The sequence below is a fragment of the Cyprinodon variegatus genome, unplaced genomic scaffold, assembly GCF_000732505.1.
Source record: "Cyprinodon variegatus isolate N-32 unplaced genomic scaffold, C_variegatus-1.0 Scaffold562, whole genome shotgun sequence".
Classification (NCBI taxonomy): Eukaryota; Metazoa; Chordata; class Actinopteri; order Cyprinodontiformes; family Cyprinodontidae; genus Cyprinodon; species Cyprinodon variegatus.
Genome location: NW_015151015.1, coordinates 12,416 through 30,951, shown reverse-complemented (window position 1 = coordinate 30,951; position 18,536 = coordinate 12,416). Strand labels below are relative to the sequence as shown.

The window sequence follows — 18,536 nt, the reverse complement described above, 5'->3', positions numbered from 1 at the left end:
GATCTTTATTGCAGTTTGAGACATATATCAGTGTATTTTTTTACCAACCGTATAATGAACTATACACGGTTATTAACATAGTAATGCTTTGCTATTGGTGTCACCATCATGTTGAAATCTGGCCTGTGTTGGTGTATAAATACTGTCTGGTCAGTTGATTTATTATCAGGTGGATTTAAGGCAAAACAAATTACTTTATTTTACTTTGGGAAAATTTTTTACTCAAACATAACTTTGCATCTGCTGGGATCGAACCCGCAACCCTGGAGTCTCTCTTTCTCTTCTTCCCTTTCTTCCCCCCCTGAGCAGACTATTGTTGCCCAGCTGGGGGCCAACCAAATGTCGGTCATGGGGCCCCTAAGCACCTGCAGTCTCTTCTTACCGATAGTTACGCCATTGGATCCATCACTACAATGCTGGTGTAACAAAAAGACTGATTCGTGACGTCATTCGGTAGAAAATGGCAGCATTTAAAATTAATTTGTGTATCAGATGCTGTTAATGGTATAATTTCAGCACAAACACGCGGGGGTATTAATGAATCACAAGTCCCCCTCCCCACATGCTCCGATTTCACACTCCTCCACCGCTGCTCCCTGCTCCTCCTTTCTCCTCCTCCTCGTCACACACTCGGCTGAAGGAACACGAGTTTTCCCCACCGGCCTGCATTCACTACGTAACAAAGACAAAAAAAACACAGCAGTAAGTAACGATAACGTTGACTGGCAGATATGGCTCAATGTTTTATATGCTGTTTGAAAATGTTAATTCGGACACTGGGTGTTAATAGGGAAGAATAAAGGTGCTAGCCTGTTAGCAGAGGCTAGCAGGCTGCTAACTGGCACGCCTTCAGAAAACCGGCGTGAATGGCCGCTGCTGCTGGTTGAAATTGGTACCTAGTAGTCTACATTCATATTAAAACTGTTAATTTAGTTTTATCACGTATATTAATGTTCGGACGGGGACATTTAGCGCGAGCTAACACCGATATGACAGTGAATAAAATGGCTAATGTTGAGGTTAGCAGGCTGGACGCACTTTGACATGATGAGGCTCTTTATTGCTTCAGATGAAGGACGTTGCTTCCTTTTATAGCGACAGGTTTGTCTTATTTTTATTAAACAAGCTTCATATTCATATCAATATTAATAACGCAGTTCAAACAATGAAACTCATTATTTTATTTAGAGATTGATTCATAGTTAATTGAGAAAATGATGATTTGGGAGATTTTTTTTTTTTTTTTTAACTGACCCTCCTCCTTAGAAAACGTATTAAATTATTTGAGGCCACTGACTTTTTATTTAAAAACTACATAATGGGAAGGGAAACAGTTGTCGACAGTCATCCATTGAAAAAGAATATTAATCAGAGATTTAATGGAAGGAAAAAAGTGCATAAAGGAGAGAATGACTTATGGAGGTCTGTGAAGTGAAGCCCATTAACAGCCCTGAGCTTCAGAAGATGTGTAACTACAACACAGATGTGTTCAGGTGCAGATATCTATCTATGACCATAAGCAAGACAAAATGACATGTTTATGTTAAGCAGGAATCATAATCGCAAAGTTGTAACATACATCAGAGGTTTTCAACGTTTTCCAGGCCAAGGAGCCCCAAACTGATGGCGAGATGAAGCAGGGACCCCCTAATTATATATATTTCTTGTATGAAATTGTGTTTTATCAAACTGGTCTTTAAGCCTACGTTCACACTGCAGGCCTTGATGCTAAATTCAGATTTTTTTGTGAAATATGTTTTTTTTTTTTTGTGTTGCCGTTCACATTTCCAAATATGCGACTTGTATGTGATCTCCTCTGTGAATTGCATTCAATTGCATTCATACAGCTTAAAGGCTGATTTATACTTCGAAACCAGGTCGTCTGCGTAGGTGTCACTGTGAACAAAAAGATGTCCCCGCCCCCTCCGCTGACACTCTGCTGCACCTATCTCAAATTGTAGGTGACCGCAGACAGTGCCGCAGGCAGGAGGTTGGCTTGTTTTGTTTTATGACCGAAATTGCGGAAAACAACTTGTGAACTTGGACCAGCTAGAAGAGCGAGGTGCGCGAGAACGATGGGACCCTTTTTCCACCTGGATCCTCGCTCTTTTTGGTCGTCATGTCCCTCCGTTGTCGGACAAACTTCCTCACCGCCTCGGCTGTATCTAGAATCACAGCGTGTAGCGCAGACCACCTTTCAATATCGAGCATAAATCAAAAATGTCTGCGTCAAGCTCGCTGCGACACACTGCTGCAGTAGTACAACCAGCCCTTCGAGCACAGAACATAACATCACTACATACAGGATTAGCTCTGATAAAGACAAAAACTGACTTGTGAAGTTTCTTATGATTGTGTTTGCATTCCTTAACATTAGAAGGTCTAAATTAGGTTTTTTTTTAGGGTTTATACAAGAGGCAGGGAGAATGTATTTGTCCTGTTTAGGTAAGTATTTTCAGGCTTTTCATGCTAGGTGATTAAAAGCCCCAAACAACTGGATTTATTTAGTGAAGATTACAATTGTGGCTGGAATAAAACCTTTATGCCAATTTCTAAATAATATTTCTGACCAAGGGCTGCTCAGTGGAGCAGTGGGTAGTACTGCTGCCTTGCAGCAAGAAGGTTTTGGGTTCCATTTCCGACGCGGGGTCTTTCTGCATGGAGTTTGCATGTTCTCCCTGAGCATGCGTGGGTTCTCTCCGGCTTCCTCCCACAGTCCAAAATCATGACTGTTAGGTTAATTGGCTTCTCTAAATTCTCCTTAGATGTGTGTGTGCGCGTGAATGGTTGTTTTTTCTGTGTTGCCCTGCGATGGACTGGAGACTTAACCAGGGTCCAGCTGGAGATGCGCACCAGCACCCCTCACAACCCCACTTGGGATAAAGCTTGGCGGAAAATGAATGAATGGATGGATTTCTGATTAAATGCTTATTTATATATCTATAATCCTTTATGACTAAGACTAGACTGAAACTAAAAGAAGCTGTAGATGAGCAGAGTTTTCAGTTCTTCTCCATGGATTTAGTCTAAGACGTGTAGTTTAAAGGATAAGGCTTAATCAAGCCCAGTCTGCCATAATTAAAGAAAAATTGTTCAAATTTAATCTCTGATTTACCAAAAGATTACTGTAAATCAGGGTAAATAAAAAAAATGAGCTTTGGGATTTATTCTGATCTATATTTTGGTAAACATTGAGCCCTGGATTCTTGGTAATAGCACATTTTAATCTGGAACAATGACTTATATAAGATAGCACACCTTTTTTTCCTCTAACTGCACATACTAGTTTCTAAGAGAGTTACAAATTGGATTGCTTTAACCTTTACTTCTCATGGCATGTAATGTAATTGTCTTATAAACTTAACAAGGTGGTGATTGTTAAATCTCTTTTTCACTTGCTTGCGGTTAACTGGATGAAAAGAACGTGTTGAGGGGTTCACTTTGTTTATAGCTTGACTGCTACACCTTTACCAAGGAAGGTGAGTTAAATATTTTCCCTAAAGGGAATTAGTTTTAGCTTATCAGTTATTTTTCAGTAAGTAAATGCCTGTATTTTATGGGATATTATAAACCAGCATGATTTGCATAATGTCGGATTTGCTGCAATGTTGATAAATTGCATGAAAGTTTTTCTCTGCATGCTCATACATTAGTATTAATCCTGTATTCTGGAAGTTTTTATAGTATCCTTTTATAGTATGTAAAGATTTAAGAGTAGCTCTGGGTTTTGATCCTCATGCAGTCTTTACCCTTTAATGTTTACCTCATATTTTACCACAAATCTCTTGCATTTTATTTGGATTTAATGTGACAGACCATCTACTAGAATAGATTTCTGTTCAGCTCCATGCAGTTTGAACTGCACTGAAAACATTTGGCTCCGGAGAAGCTGGTATTTTTTAGTCTCTATTTTAAAAGCTCTGATATAAACAGTTGTATTATAGCTTCAGTTTTATACATGGTGTTGTTTTCCCGTATGGAGGGTGAAGATCCGTCTGGGTTTTTTATTTTTTTTCTGCAACTTCTGCTTCCTTCCATGATTGGCTGGTATTTAGTTTCAACTCTGTTCTCATTATTCAACCCTGTTCTGACCAGAACCTGCCCCCTCTGATACCAAAAATCCTAATAAAATACACTGAGGTTTGTGGTATTAATTTCACTATTTAATCTATCACGGCTAACATAGGACTCTGAATGCCTGTAACCCTTTAATAATCAGATTTACCAAGTTGCATCCCAGTGAACCCCGTTATTCTGCATGGAGACTTGTAGGCTGTCTGCATGCTGCTGTTTTAGTCATGGACTCGCCTGTGGATTTTGTTTTAAAGTCTGCATTATGGTCCGTTCCAGAGTAAAATATACCATTAATCTAGCTCCTAAAAATGAAGCCTTCATTCTCTTGCCTCTAACTAATCCAAAAGCTTGTACCTGTTATTCTTTCTGTCCTACAATGGTCCAAAGATGTCCAAGAAGATCTCTGTAAAGGACCAGTCGGAGCATGAGCAGCCTCCCAGCCAAAGTCAGCTGGATCAGACCACAAAGGCAGCCCCGAGTTGCAGGAAAAAGACAGAACCGGGCCAAAGAAACGGAGAGACGACCTCCTCATCCCCAGAGAGCGGCAGCTTGAATGGAAACGGAAAGCGCAGTGGGAAAAGCCGACGTCGCAGGAAACGTTCATCCAATCCTGGCAGCGCCAATGAGGGAAAGGTGGATGAAGGGAAAACTAAAGAAAAGACCGTAGAAGGCAGCAGCCATTCCCCTGACCATCAGGCTGCGTTAATGGGCCTGCAGTCAGAGTGCAGCAGCGTCTGGTTTGAATGCAGCGTCTATGAGCGGGCTGAGAGCCTCTACCAGCGCTGGCTGGTGAACGCCTCTAAACGGAACGCCAAGCCCAGCCGCTCACATCTGCCCTCAGGGAAACGCTCCATCACGCTTTCCACCGTGACTCCATCTACCTCAGGACTGACTTGTCACCATGGTGATCAGGTAGCGTGCCACCATGTAGTGGAAGAAGTGTGGGTCAACAAGATGACTTTTGACCAAGCAGAGCGCCGCTTTGTTGAAGAATCTGCTCCACGGTCCGTTCCAAACTCGCTTGAGCTCCCCCCTCCGACTAACCGCCCCAGGGCCTCCAGAACCCCTGATGAAGGGTATCAGTCTAGAACCCCAACTCCTGCTACGCCTGTCATTCCAACATCTCGGCAGTCGATTAACGGGCTGCCTCGTATCCCGGTGGAGCTGCTCAGGGAGGTGTGGCTCGACAAACCTCTGTACGATCGCGCAGAAGCAGCCTTTTACCAGAACATGTATGCTAACAATTCCTCCAAGAGACAAAGCTGCAGCCCCACCCCCAGACCAAGCGACCACCCTCATAGCCTCATGGAAGAGGAGGAAGAAGAGGACATGGAGGATGTGGCGGAGGAGGAGAAACGGCCAATCCTGCAGTGTAAAGCGGAGGTCTTCCATGCCCTCCACCCAATTCAGGAGGAAGAAGAACCAGCTGAGCTCCTGGAGATTGAAGAAGCTTCAGGGGTGTGCTTGTTCCTTCACCAAGACAGCGAGCCGGTGTGGCTGGACAAGTGGAAGTACGATGCTGCAGAGAAGCGTTTTCACAGCGGAGGTTCAAATAAAGTCTGCACCGTGAAGAAGAAACAGAGGCCAGAGGCAGGAAAGACACCAGCCGCCTCCAAGACGGCAAAAAGGGACAAGTATGACCAAACCGGGGGAACGGAGCTGCTCCAGATGTTTCAGTTCATCTTTCATCACATTTCATTTTAATCTTCCTTATTTTAAGTTTCGCTTTTTGTTTTTTTCTTTCATTCATTGTATTTCATGCTTTCATTTCCTTTTTTTGTTATTATTCTTTAACTCCCTGGGTGACTCTTCTACCAGACTTGCTTTATTTCTTCCCATCCTCCTTCCAGCATTAAGTTGCACTTGGGTTTTGGTTTTGTAAGAAAGTCATATTAAAAGGCCATGTAAAATGTTCAAAGTTGATAGCAGAGCTTCAATACATACTACGTCATTATAAGCTTCATATTGTAACAGTATTTTTTTGTTCTTTGTGCTTAAATGTCCGTTTCTCTCATAGAAAGATGAGCTCAATGAACTTCTTGGCTCAGGAGAAGATCTGGTTTGAGAAGCCGCGTTACGATGAGGCAGAAAGACGCTTCTATGAGCGAATGAACGGCTCATCACAAACCTCGCAGGTAACCATTCAAATTAGTCCTTCAGTTTTTAGAGAGCACTGCTAGAGAAGCTGTAGATCATAACCTGCAGGAATGGTTTAATTTTCATTTTTTACAACCTTTTTTAAATCCTAAATTATTTGTTCTACTGCGTTGTCCTGTAAGTGTTATTAGCTCAGTCACTGTAATGCAGGTATTATGGTCTTTTTTTTTTTTTGTGGAAAAAAAGCGGGGAAGCTGAGGCAGATTTGCTATCATATTACAGCCCCTGTCACACCTTGATGATTTAGACCAGCGTATGCCTGACGTACGAAAAATCTGTCAAAAATGCTGGCATACGTTGAATAAGTTATGGGTCAGTTTTGTGTAAATTGTGAGCACGCTGGCATCGACATACGGCAAGTACGTCGAGAAATTTATTCTCAAAATTTCCTGACGTATGACAGTGTTTGGCATACGTGGGCCATACGTTTCAGGTAAGCTATTTGATCGTTTACATACATTAAGTGTAAGTTACTCATAAGTCGTGGCGTCTAGCTTATCCAAAACCTATGAGTAACGTGTGCATAACTTATGCGTAACTTATCAAAAAGTTCTCCAAGAAATCTCCAACGTATTTGACGTGTTCCAGAGGACCGCTGAACGTGTTTTTAACTTCTAGCTACTGTATAATGGTGTGTTGGCAGTAGGGTTGTCACGATACTAAACTTTTCAACTCGATACTGATATTAAGGAAAATATTCGATACTCAAAACCATTTTCGATACCAAAAGGATAAAAACAAAGACTCCAACATTCTACAGAAATATTTTCATTAATAAATAAAATACAATAAATAAATACAATAAAGGTTGTATGCTGTGAAAAAAAACATATAAAACTAAAATTAAGTGTTCCTTCCTTGGCTATGTTTTGCACACATAACAATGACGCTAGCCAAACCGGTTAAGAAANAGAATTATTCAATCACACAGTGTTCTGAAAGTGCATTTTCCTCTATTCTGCACTTTAGATGAATGACTGTTTAGGTGCCACTGGTGGTGGCACTGTATCGATACTTTTAAAAATGAGTATTGTATCCGGATACGTTTCAGTATCGTTACTTTTTTGAGTATCAATACTTTTGACAACCCTAGTTGGCAGCGTTTTGGTATAAAAGGGGGGTTCACAGGAGGAAACCGTCTGTTCTCCTCAATACTGCAGCATCCCCTTCATAGGATGAGCGAGAAGGTAAGTGTGATGGATCCTCCCTGCGTTCACGCCCACGACCAGCAAACTTACTAGCAGACATGATGCTGAATCTGCTGCGGCTGCAAACCGTCTTTCTTTCTTTTTCTTTTTATTTATTCAGTTTTTTTTTGGGGGGGTGGGGGTTGAACAGTAGCCAGGTTAATACAGCTTTCAAAGACATCTTTCTTTGCAGACTGGGGAGCAGCTTTAACTGATGCTTCGAGTTATGCATAAGTTAGTTGGACATAAGTTCTGGACTTGTTAAGGATCCGCTATTTGCATGTAAAAAAATTTAAAAAGTACATAGAAAGTACAGTGTATGCCGTCGGGCATACGCTGTCTTAATCAGCAAGGTGTGACAGGAGCTTAAGTCTGGTGAAAAATCATTGAGACAAAAGATTTGACTCTTTCTCTGTTAAACCTGATTTTGAAGGCACATATTCAACCAGGTCATCTGTGTCTTCTATTGAAATGTTTTCAAAGTAAAAAGTCCATCAACATTTCCTTGTTTTTCCTCACAGGATGTTGGAGCTAACGCCATCCTGCAGGACATTGCTCGCGCTCGGGAGAACATCCAGAAATCTCTAGCCGGGGTAGGGATTTATAAAAGCCATCACCATGCACATTTGAAACCTTTCTCCTCATGGAATACATGTCTAATTATTCTACAGAATTTATTTGAAAGAGTTTTCCTGCCTTGCATGCTATCTTATTTTAAACTGAAACCTTAAACCGGAGAACCATTGCAATCGTTAGCTTTAAATGGCATAAACTGATCTGAAGACTATTTGCCAGTATATATTCACCTCCTGTTATTTATTGAATTTAACTAAGGTTTACCAGTATTGGAAATGTCTCCAATTCTGAAAATGCTGGCATCAGTATTGCTGAGTATTGGAGTCCGGGCATCGATCTAATACCATGTAATTTAAAATAGGAATCTATTTACTGGTTAGTTTGTCAGTTCTGACACATTTCTTCTTTGCCACTTAAAACATTTGCGCTAAGCTGCCACCTGTTTAGACGGGTTAAGAGTTGATCTTTTGGAGACGAATGTACCAGACTGCTTGGGTTGTCAGATCTGCTCGGGGCCCTGCCCCTTCTTATGACATCATCATATGGCAACGGCACTCGGACAGACTGTATTGCACCAGTTTCTTAAGAATCAGATCTCTTTTGGAGTCTCAACATACTATTACCTATATTTTCTATTACTTTACATTTCACTGGTGTTCTAAAGTAGCCGAAAGTAGAAAAGCACTGCCTTCTAAGACAGACTGAGCTCTGACATTTACCAAGGTGACAAAAAAGTCCCAGCTTATTTTTATTCGTCTTTATTAAGATCTGGGGGATGGAACATCTTATAAATGATGACTAACAACTAATATTACAGTGAGTGAATCAATCTAGAATAAGCCTTAAAAAAAAACACAAACTAGAAAAAACTCAAATTAGAAGGAAAACAAATGTTCACAGGTGACTAAAAAGGAGGAATAGACAGCAAGAAGGCCTTTCATGCATCCCCAGCATGCTTGGCTAACGGGTGAATTTTAAAGGGATGGTTTCCATTCGTCTGACTGCAGACTTGTTGGTGATTTTAGTTTGAATGAATGGGACATTTTTCACTAATTTCATCAGTTTAATCTAGCAGTGTTCACTTCCACTGGATTCAGTTGCTTTCTGCATGCGCCCCTTTCTTTACTCTGGTTATTATTTGCTTTCAGACTGATTTCCTCCATTGTCTCTATGGAGTTCTTTTTGGGTTTTTTTTATTCAAGAAAAAAGCGGTCTGAAAGGGGAAAATTGTATTAAAAGCACAAAAATTTACTGATTGCAAAAACTGGTGTTTATTTGCACATGAAAAAATATAGAGAGAATAAGTGTGCTCGATGTGAGAAATGTGTCATGTGCAACTTGTTAAACACAATAAGTTGCATTAAACAAACATGATGCCAGCCATCTTGTTCAGCTTCACCACAGACTTTTATTCCCGCCCGTCAATACAGACATTTTTGAGAGAGCCTTTTTCCCTTGGAAATCATTTTCAAAATGTCAATTTATTTTATTTATTCAATGACAAAATATTTTTTTCTCAAAACTTTTTCTTCAGTCTCAAATAACATCAGCTTTTGCCATCAGTGTGAAAATATATAAATTTTACTTTCAAAGTCATTTCCCCCTTTCAGAATAACCTTTTCTTCTGGAATTACCCCCCCCCTCACAAAAATAACTCCATGTACCTCAAAGTTCAGTTGTTTTGCTTTTTCATGTTCTTTATTCAATTTCCCTTTCCCTGGTTTCAATTTTCCTGCCGTTTGCTCTCCTTGCTCCATACCTGCACCCCCTCCTCCAAGCTGAAGAATACGCTGCGTAACAAAGGGTCTTCCCAAGCTTCCCTGACCCAACAGTCCCATCCTGTAAGTTCCTCCCAGTCTTGTGTGTCACTGGAAGCACCTTCTGCTGCTCTATCTACAGGTGGCCTTATAAAGCCAGTTCTTTAAAATCCAAATCCCACAAAGTGTGTGGAAGACTTTCCAGTTTGGTAGAAGCATCAACTTTATGTTGTAATTCTGCCTGCTTTCTCACAACTTGTTTTTCTTCAGTCTCTGTCTTGCTGAAGAGGCTGCCATGTTGACTTCTTTTTAGTTCTTTAAACCTTTTTATTCTTAATGTCCTTCGTTTGCAGAACAGCAGCAGCAACAATGCAGCCGATCAGGGAGAACTCGTTTCTCGGATCAAAAGCCTGGAGCTGGAGAACCAGAGTTTACACAAAGGTCTGTTTTTCGCCTTCAGTTTCCCACACATGCAGCATCTGTACTTGAACTTTTGGGGCTTATTGTGTTATTTCCTGTATAATATACAAATAAATTGCAAATTCATAATTCAGGCTTTATGTATTATTCAGTATTTTTATATTTATTTGAAGCATCAGAGTGAAAGAACAGTTTTCTGAAAGAAAACCAAAAATGGACATGTTGTAAATTTTTATTAACTTTATTTTTAATGAGAAGGGTTTGTCTAATTTAATCAAAAGTGACGTTTGGTGCTTTATTTTGGCTGAATCTATTTATTTATCTATTTTTTTATTAGAAAGATGGACTCTATGAATACTTTCAATGAGCTGAAAAACTACTTGCATCCACTAATTTCCTTTCTCTAAGGCTAAATGTAATATACAGACATAATGTCCCAGTTTAGTCCTGAATTAAAATCTTTAGAACAGGTTGTTGATTAATTTCTTATCTTTTAATTTGTGATAACCGTGGATCTGACTATTAAAATTAGGACTTCACTCTGAAACCCAAACTCAACAAAAATATAAACGCAACACTTTTGGTTTTGCTCCCATTTTTCATGAGATGAACTTAAAGATCTAAAACTTTTTCTAAATATATATAAAATCACCGTTTCCCTAAAATATTATCACCAAACCAGACTAAATATGCGATAGTGAGCACTTCTCCTTTGCTGAGATAATCCATCCCACCTCACAGGTGTGCCATATCAAGATGCTCATTACACCATGATTGAACAGGTGTGCCTTAGACTGCCAACAATAAAAGGCCAGTCTGAAAGGTGCAGTTTTATTATACAGCATAATGCCACAGATGTCACAAGATTTGAGGGAGCGTGCACTAAACATGCTGACAGCAGGAATGTCAACCAGAGCTGTTGCTCGTGGATTGAATGTTCATTTCTCTACCTGAAGCCGTTTCCAAGGGTGTTTCAGGGAATTTTTCGGTGCATCCAATAATCCTGACAACCACAGACCAGGTGTAAACACACCAGCCCAGGACCTGCACACCCAGCCTGTTTACCTCCACGACCGTCTGAGACCAGCCACCCGGACAGCTGCTGAAACAACCATTTTAATTAATCAAACAATTCCTGCACAAACTGTCAGAAATCATCTCAGAGAGACTCATCTGCATGCTTGTCGCCCTTATCGAGGGTCTCCATTTGACTCCAGTTCATCGTCGTAACCGACTTGATTGGGCAAATGCTCACATGCTGGCGTCTGGCACGTTGCAGAGGTGTTCTCTTCCCGGATGAATCCCAGGTTACACTGTTCAGGGCAGATGGCAGACAGTGGGTGAGCGGTATTCTGATGTTGTGCAAAGTAGCCAATGGTAGATGTGGGGTTATGGTATGGGCAGGCCTCTGTTATGGTAGAAGAACACAGGTGCATCTTATTGATGGTTTTTGAATGCACAGAGACACGTGATGAGATCCTGATCCCATACAGCAGCAGCCATTCAAAATGGCCCTTCCCAGGCAAACGCCAGCCGACTGGCAGCCAACTTCCCTCCAACTCCCACCGAAAATCCCCTCCAACTTCAAGCCACTGGAGTGACCCAGTCTCCAACATTTTTTTACTCTGACCCCACCCTTTCTATGAGTTACAGGGTCTGACCAGGAGATGATGCTTCTCTTTAGATCTTAATGTCCACAAATCATGACATACATAATCATACATAATATTGTAGTACAAATATTAAGGTTTAAAAAGGAATTGCAGGGAACCAGCCGAGGGCCCATTAAGGAAAGTGGGTAAATTTTGAATTGCTACCACTGTCTTTGTGCCATACATCCAAGAACCTCACCTCATGTTGCAAGGATCTGTACACAATTCTTGGAAGCTGAAAATGTCCCAGTTGTTGCATGGCCGGCATACGCCAGGCATGTCACCCATTGAGCATGTTTATGATGCTTTGGATCGGCGTATTCAACAGTGTGTACCAGTTCCTGCTAATATCCAGCAACTTCACACAGCTATTGAAGAGGAATGGACCAACATTGATGATCAGCTCTAAACAAAGGAGATGTGTTGCTTTATGTGAAGCAAATGGTGATCAGACCAGATATTGACTGTTCAAATACCAAGACCCCCTGGGAGGGATTATCTCTGCGTAGGAGATGTAATCACCATCTGAGATTTAGACTGATTTCTAAACAACATTTGAGGGAAAAGGTTTTATTGTCTATGTCAAAAAGTTCCTCTCATTTTGTTGAGTGTAAAATATTCACTTTTATACTCCTAAATATTTACTATAGTTTTTTTTTTTTTAAGATAAAACCTGTTTCAAGGAAAACATCATCATGAGCGGAATCTGTATTAAATGTTGTGCTATCTATCTACTTATGTGGTAAATTGTAAAAAAGTAATTTTATCAAGATGCCCCTCAAAAAAAAGATACATTTCCTTCTGGAGAGGTTTAGAGTTTGAAATGGAAAATCTATATTTAGAGTATTAGAAGATTAAATTAGAGGATTAAATTTGTCACCCCATTTTAGATTTAAAAGTCATATGTTTTATACCCTGAATGTTAACTTTCCATATAACTTAGTCTATTATTTAACTGCTAAAACATTTAAAAGCAGTAAGAGTTAAAAGCTTGTAATAAAAAAGGAAAATTCATCCTCTAATTAATTTCAGCACTAAATCATTTTTAAGACCCTGAACTTGTCAGGTATTTAAATTTCAAAAACTACCAATTTGTTTAATATTAATTTCTTAATCGTCCAAAAAAGTTCAAATGGAACAGAGAGGATGCATGAAGGTTCACATCTAGCACTCAGGACATATTTTCCAAAACTTTATAAGGAGGACTGTTGGTAAACGGCATATTCTCTCTTTTATGATGGTTTCTTTAAAGGCCCCCCATCTTTATAGTAAATCATCTGTTGTACTGAGTATTTGACATTTCCTGTTTAATTAATGCCTACGCTCATCCTGTTTTCTTTAGTGGTAGATGACCTACGGGCGGCGCTCTCCAAACTGGAATGTCGAGTGGCTGTTCTTGAGAAATCTCCGGTCACTGCAGCCCCAGCTCCTGCTCTCTCCGTCCCCTACACAAACGTGAGCCAATTTTGATCGGTTTTTCCCACCAATTAGAAAATGTTATAAAGATAACTGGTTGGGATAAATTAAGCTAAGTTTTCACTCATTCTCCCAGGGCCAGCATAAGGCCAGCGCTCCAGTTAAAAAGGACGACGATGATGACGAAGATGATGACATTGACCTGTTCGGTAGTGATGAAGATGATGAAGAGGCAGAGAAACTTAAAGAGCAGAGGCTGAAGGAATATGCAGAGAAAAAGGCAAAGAAGCCTGCTGTCATCGCCAAGTCCTCAATATTGCTGGACGTTAAACCTGTGAGTTTGCATAAACTCACTTTACTCTATAAACATCTACCAACTTAATATTTTCTCTGTTTAACTTGTGCCTTGTCTCCTCCTTGTCGTAGTGGGACGATGAGACGGATATGGCTAAGCTGGAGGAGTGCGTGCGCTCGGTGCAGGCAGACGGTCTGCTATGGGGGACGTCCAAGCTGGTTCCTGTGGGATACGGCATCAAAAAGCTCCAGATCGCATGTGTGGTAGAAGACGACAAGGTGGGAACAGACCTGTTGGAGGAGGAGATCACCAAGTTCGAAGACTATGTAAGTACTTGGAGAGTATTTAGTACATGTGAGAAAAATACTAAAAAGAACATTTACTTTTTAGGAATTATTTTTTTTGTTTAGTTTCACTTTAAAAAAACTAAACTCTATACTCTATAAGGTAAATTTTCATTACCTTCCTCTTTAATTACTCTATATTAGAAGCAGTAAGTATTAAGTTGTTAACTCCTCTTTGGAATATATTTTGTTAAAATCATTATTTTCTAATTGATCACTACACAGTTGTTTCGGGTTAAAATATTACTGACCCTAAACCCCAAACCCCACTGGTCCAGGAACAGTTAAATAAAGTTGATATTCAAGTCTGTCATCTATAAAGACTTCATCAGATTTATTTGCATTGTTATATTTCAACATTTCTTTAGGTTAAGATTCAGAGTTGAAGTAGAAATTACTAATTAGAATAATGGGATGCGGTAAACATTTTCCAAAAGTACTGGCCCTAAAAGGAAGAGGAAGCTGTGTGAGCTTTTAGATTCGACCACAATCTGCTGCTGTAAACAATAGATATTATTTTATGTTGGTATTTATTATGTTCCGTAAAAGTTTAAAAGACACAATCCACTGGACTTGGTTTCCAAGATTTGAAGACGTTTCGCTACTTATTAAAAATATTTTTTTTGAACTGAGAAAGCTTCCTGGAGAAGTAGCGAAACGTCTTAAAATCTTGGAAATGAAGTCCAGTGGATTGTGTTTTTTAAACTTTTACGGAATGACTATGACCTGGATGACTGAGAATCTTCATCAGCATACAGGTGCTGGTCATAAAATTAGAATATCATGAAAAAGTAGATTGATTTCAGTAATTCCATTTAAAAAGTGAAACTTGTATATTATATTCATACATTAAATACAAACTCATATATTTCAGATGTTTATTTTGTTTAATTTTGATGATTACAAATGACAACAAATGAAAATCTCAAATTCATCATATCAGAAAATTAGAATATTGTGAAAAGGTTCAAAATTGATGGCCCCTGGTGCCACACTCTAATCAGCTAATTAACTCAAACCACCTGCAAAAGCCTTTAAATGGTCTTTCAGTCTAGTTCTATAGGCTACACAATCATGGGGAAGACTGCTGACTTGACAGTTGTCCAAAAGACGACCATCGACACCTTGCACAAGGAGGGCAAGACACAAAAGGTCATCGCTAAAGAGGCTGGCTGTTCACAGAGCTCAGTGTCCAAGCACATTAATAGAGAGGCGAAGGGAAGGAAAAGATGTGGTCGAAAAAAGTGTACAAGCAAGAGAGATAACCGCACCCTGGAGAGGATTGTGAAACAAAACCCATTCAAAAATGTGGGGGAGATTCACAAAGAGTGGACTGCAGCTGGAGTGAGTGCTTCAAGAACCACCACACACAGACGTATGAAAGACATGGGTTTCTGCTGTCGCATTCCTTGTGTCAAGCCACTCTTGAACCACAGACAGCATCAGAAGCGTCTTGCCTGGGCTAAAGAGAAACAGGACTGGACTGCTGGTGAGTGGTCCAAAGTCATGTTCTCTGATGAAAGTAAATTTTGCATTTCCTTTGGAAATCAAGGTCCCAGAGTCTGGAGGAAAAGAAGAGAGGCACTTCATCCACGTTGCTTGAAGTCCAGTGTAAAGTTTCCACAGTCAGTGATGGTTTGGGGTGCCATGTCATCTGCTGGTGTTGGTCCATTGTGTTTTCTGAGGTCCAGGGTCAACGCAGCCACATACCAGGAAGTTTTAGAGCACTTCATGCTTCCTGCAGCTGACCAACTTTTTGGAGATGCAGATTTCATTTTCCAACAGGACTTGGCACCTGCACACAGTGCCAAAGCTACCAGTACCTGGTTGAAGGACCATGGTATCCCTGTTCTTAATTGGCCAGCAAACTCTCCTGACCTTAACCCCATAGAAAATCTATGGGGTATTGTGAAGAAGAAGATGCAATACACCAGACCCAACAATTCAGAAGAGCTAAAAGCCACTATTAGAGCAACCTGGGCTATCATAACACCTGAGCAGTGCCACAGACTGATCGACTCCATGCCACGCCGCATTGCTGCAGTAATACAGGCCAAAGGAGGCCCAACTAAATACTGAGTGCTGTACATGCTCATACTTTTCATGTTCATACTTTTCAGTTGGCCAACATTTCTATAAATCCTTTGTTTTTATTGGTCTTCAGTAATATTCTAATTTTCTGATATGATGAATTTGAGATTTTCATTTGTTGTCATTTGTAATCATCAAAATTAAACAAAATAAACATCTGAAATATATGAGTTTGTATGTAATGTATGAATATAATATACAAGTTTCACTTTTTAAATGGAATTACTGAAATCAATCTACTTTTTCATGATATTCTAATTTTATGACCAGCACCTGTATGTATTATGTTAGTATAAAACCAGACAACAAACATTTACACAGATAAACAGTCACATATCTAAATGGCTTCAGTTTGTTCTAACTACAAATTCTGAATCACCATTGATGTCCTGATATCTCAAGGTTCTGAATCTGTGTTAAACCTGTGAAGTTGCTTAGTGAGATCAGAAACGTTTGTCACTGCCAGTTTTTAGACTGTAGATGTATTTATTTAAAATATAGTAAAGATGAGTATTTAACCACAATGTTTAAACATAGAGAGCGTTCTGTCAGAAGGTTTTTTTTTTTAATATGAAATATTTACTTATATCTATCTCATTTATGACAGTTAAAAAATGTCAAGGGATTACACAAATGAAATGCTTTTTTAAAATATTTTTTTCTTGTCAATGGTCTGGGATGATTTTTTTTTTTTTCCCCTAAGTCATTACCTCCAAAAAAAATTTAAAAATTAACAAAATCTCTGTAAATTTGCTATAAGTTCCAGTGCAAGCTCTAACATCGGTGCATTAAGATGTAAAGTAAAATCAGGAATTATTTAGCATTTGGGGCCTAGATCAAACTAAGACATGTCTACAGTTTTCGATTTTATGTTACCTTTTCGGCATAAAAGTATAAGTAAGAAAAATAAAACTTCACAACTCAACATTAAATGATCCTTAAGCTGAAAAATTGGGTTTTAAGTTTGCATTTAATTACTTAGCATTTATATGTGTATACTTTGGGTGTTTGTCAGTAGATCTAATGACCATTTCCATACCAATGAACCTGTCTCACTGACTGAAGGCCTTCATGTGGCCCGAATGTTAAAAAATTAAGAAATTCCTGCAGTTGAGTCATATAACATTTCTCCATCTTTCTTTCTTGTTTTAGGTTCAAAGTGTGGATGTAGCAGCATTCAACAAGATCTGATTCAGTGGCGTCTCTTCATCGCTCACTTTCTCTGCTGATTGTGTCAACGGTTGAAAATAATAAAAACTCTTGCACTGAAGTTTTTGTTTTGTGTGGTTAAAGTGGTCAAATGTGAGCAGCATTCCACTGGTGTCCCTTAATGCACTATAACATTGTTGTAATAAAATCAGAATGAATTTTAGATTCCCTTAAATTGCTCCTTAATTGGTCATTTTTTTTAAGCGTACCCAAATTTACCTACAGCCTGCAAAATAAAGAATAGATTATTCTGTTACTTTATTAAAATACTCAAAATATTAAAAAATGTAGCAACAAACTGTGCTCTACTTTTGAGAAAATTATATACATTATTTATGTACTGAGCTCATGTTTAGATGTGTGTCACCCCTGGTCAGTTTGGATTACAGAAGATGATGCTGGATGTCGTTCAGAGACGCATCTGCAGGGAGCAGCAGCAGTTTGATCAGCCTCCATGCCCTGCAGGAGTGAGACCTTTTTAACCCAGAAGCCCACCTAGGAAGGTCCTGAAGGTTGGAGATCTGACTGGTTTCTATGGGACATAAATTGGCTGCACACCAGACATCAGAAGGGAGAGTTGTCTTCAGCGGAATGACATGGGAAGTAGAAAACATACAGTACAGGTTTCACAAATGCATTTTAAGAAGGAGCAATGCTGACAACTGCTGGTCAGATGGGACCTGCAGTTCTTACAGATACCACATATAAAAGAAAGTTAATCCAACCTGGTGCACAATTGAACTTTCATACCTTAAAATAAACCTTAAACATAGGTAAGACGACAGCCTTTGCACCATTTATTTAAATATATATATATATTAAATAAAAAGTGATTAGCATTTGTGAATATCCTAAAAGTAGCTCTTTGGCTTTAGAATTTCGGAAAACAAAATGTGTAATTCTAGAATACCTCATGGAAAGATAGTCATTCACAAAGTAATATAGGTCTCAAGAGAGATCATTAAGTGGAAAATGTAAGAGGATTAGGGAGGACTAGTGAGCTAAAGGAGCATCCTAAGGAGGGAAGATTGCATCAACAATGAGAGCCATTTGGCTGATCCCCCACCTGAATAGGAAATAAATAAGGACACACTTCTTTAATATTCATATTAAAATTCATACAGTTGTTAATATGGAGATTAAATACATTTTATCTCCATAGGACAGACCAGTGGGTTGAAGGCACAGCTCAAATAATTTAGTTTTGAGGATAAATAAATATCAGAGATGTTAATTAATCATGAATCAAATGTAAAAAAAACAACAACATAGAAATACAGAATGGTTGCAACAGTATTACTCAGTCTAAAATACTCTCAATAGCAAACATTTTAAATAGGCAAAATGTGCAGCAAAAA

The 18,536-nt window shown here is 39.3% G+C and overlaps 1 protein-coding gene across 5 annotated transcripts; it reads left to right on the top strand.

Annotated features, from left to right (window-relative positions):
* The first annotated feature begins 516 nt into the window (after positions 1 to 516).
* Positions 517 to 17,211, top strand: eef1d (eukaryotic translation elongation factor 1 delta (guanine nucleotide exchange protein)). Of its 5 annotated transcripts, XM_015391857.1 has the most exons (11): positions 601 to 702; positions 3,422 to 3,479; positions 4,462 to 5,708; positions 6,092 to 6,209; positions 7,940 to 8,011; positions 9,773 to 9,835; positions 10,105 to 10,192; positions 13,166 to 13,278; positions 13,376 to 13,573; positions 13,666 to 13,860; positions 17,122 to 17,211. In XM_015391857.1, exons 3-11 carry the CDS (start codon positions 4,462 to 4,464, stop codon positions 17,158 to 17,160), a joined length of 2,133 nt encoding a protein of 710 aa, XP_015247343.1. In that variant the 5' UTR covers positions 601 to 702; positions 3,422 to 3,479; the 3' UTR covers positions 17,161 to 17,211. The 5 variants fall into 5 exon arrangements, with proteins under 5 accessions (XP_015247340.1, XP_015247341.1, XP_015247344.1 ...); XM_015391854.1 differs by lacking the exon at positions 3,422 to 3,479 and having other exon boundaries at positions 517 to 702; XM_015391855.1 differs by lacking the exons at positions 3,422 to 3,479; positions 9,773 to 9,835 and having other exon boundaries at positions 523 to 702.
* The last annotated feature ends 1,325 nt before the right edge of the window (positions 17,212 to 18,536 follow it).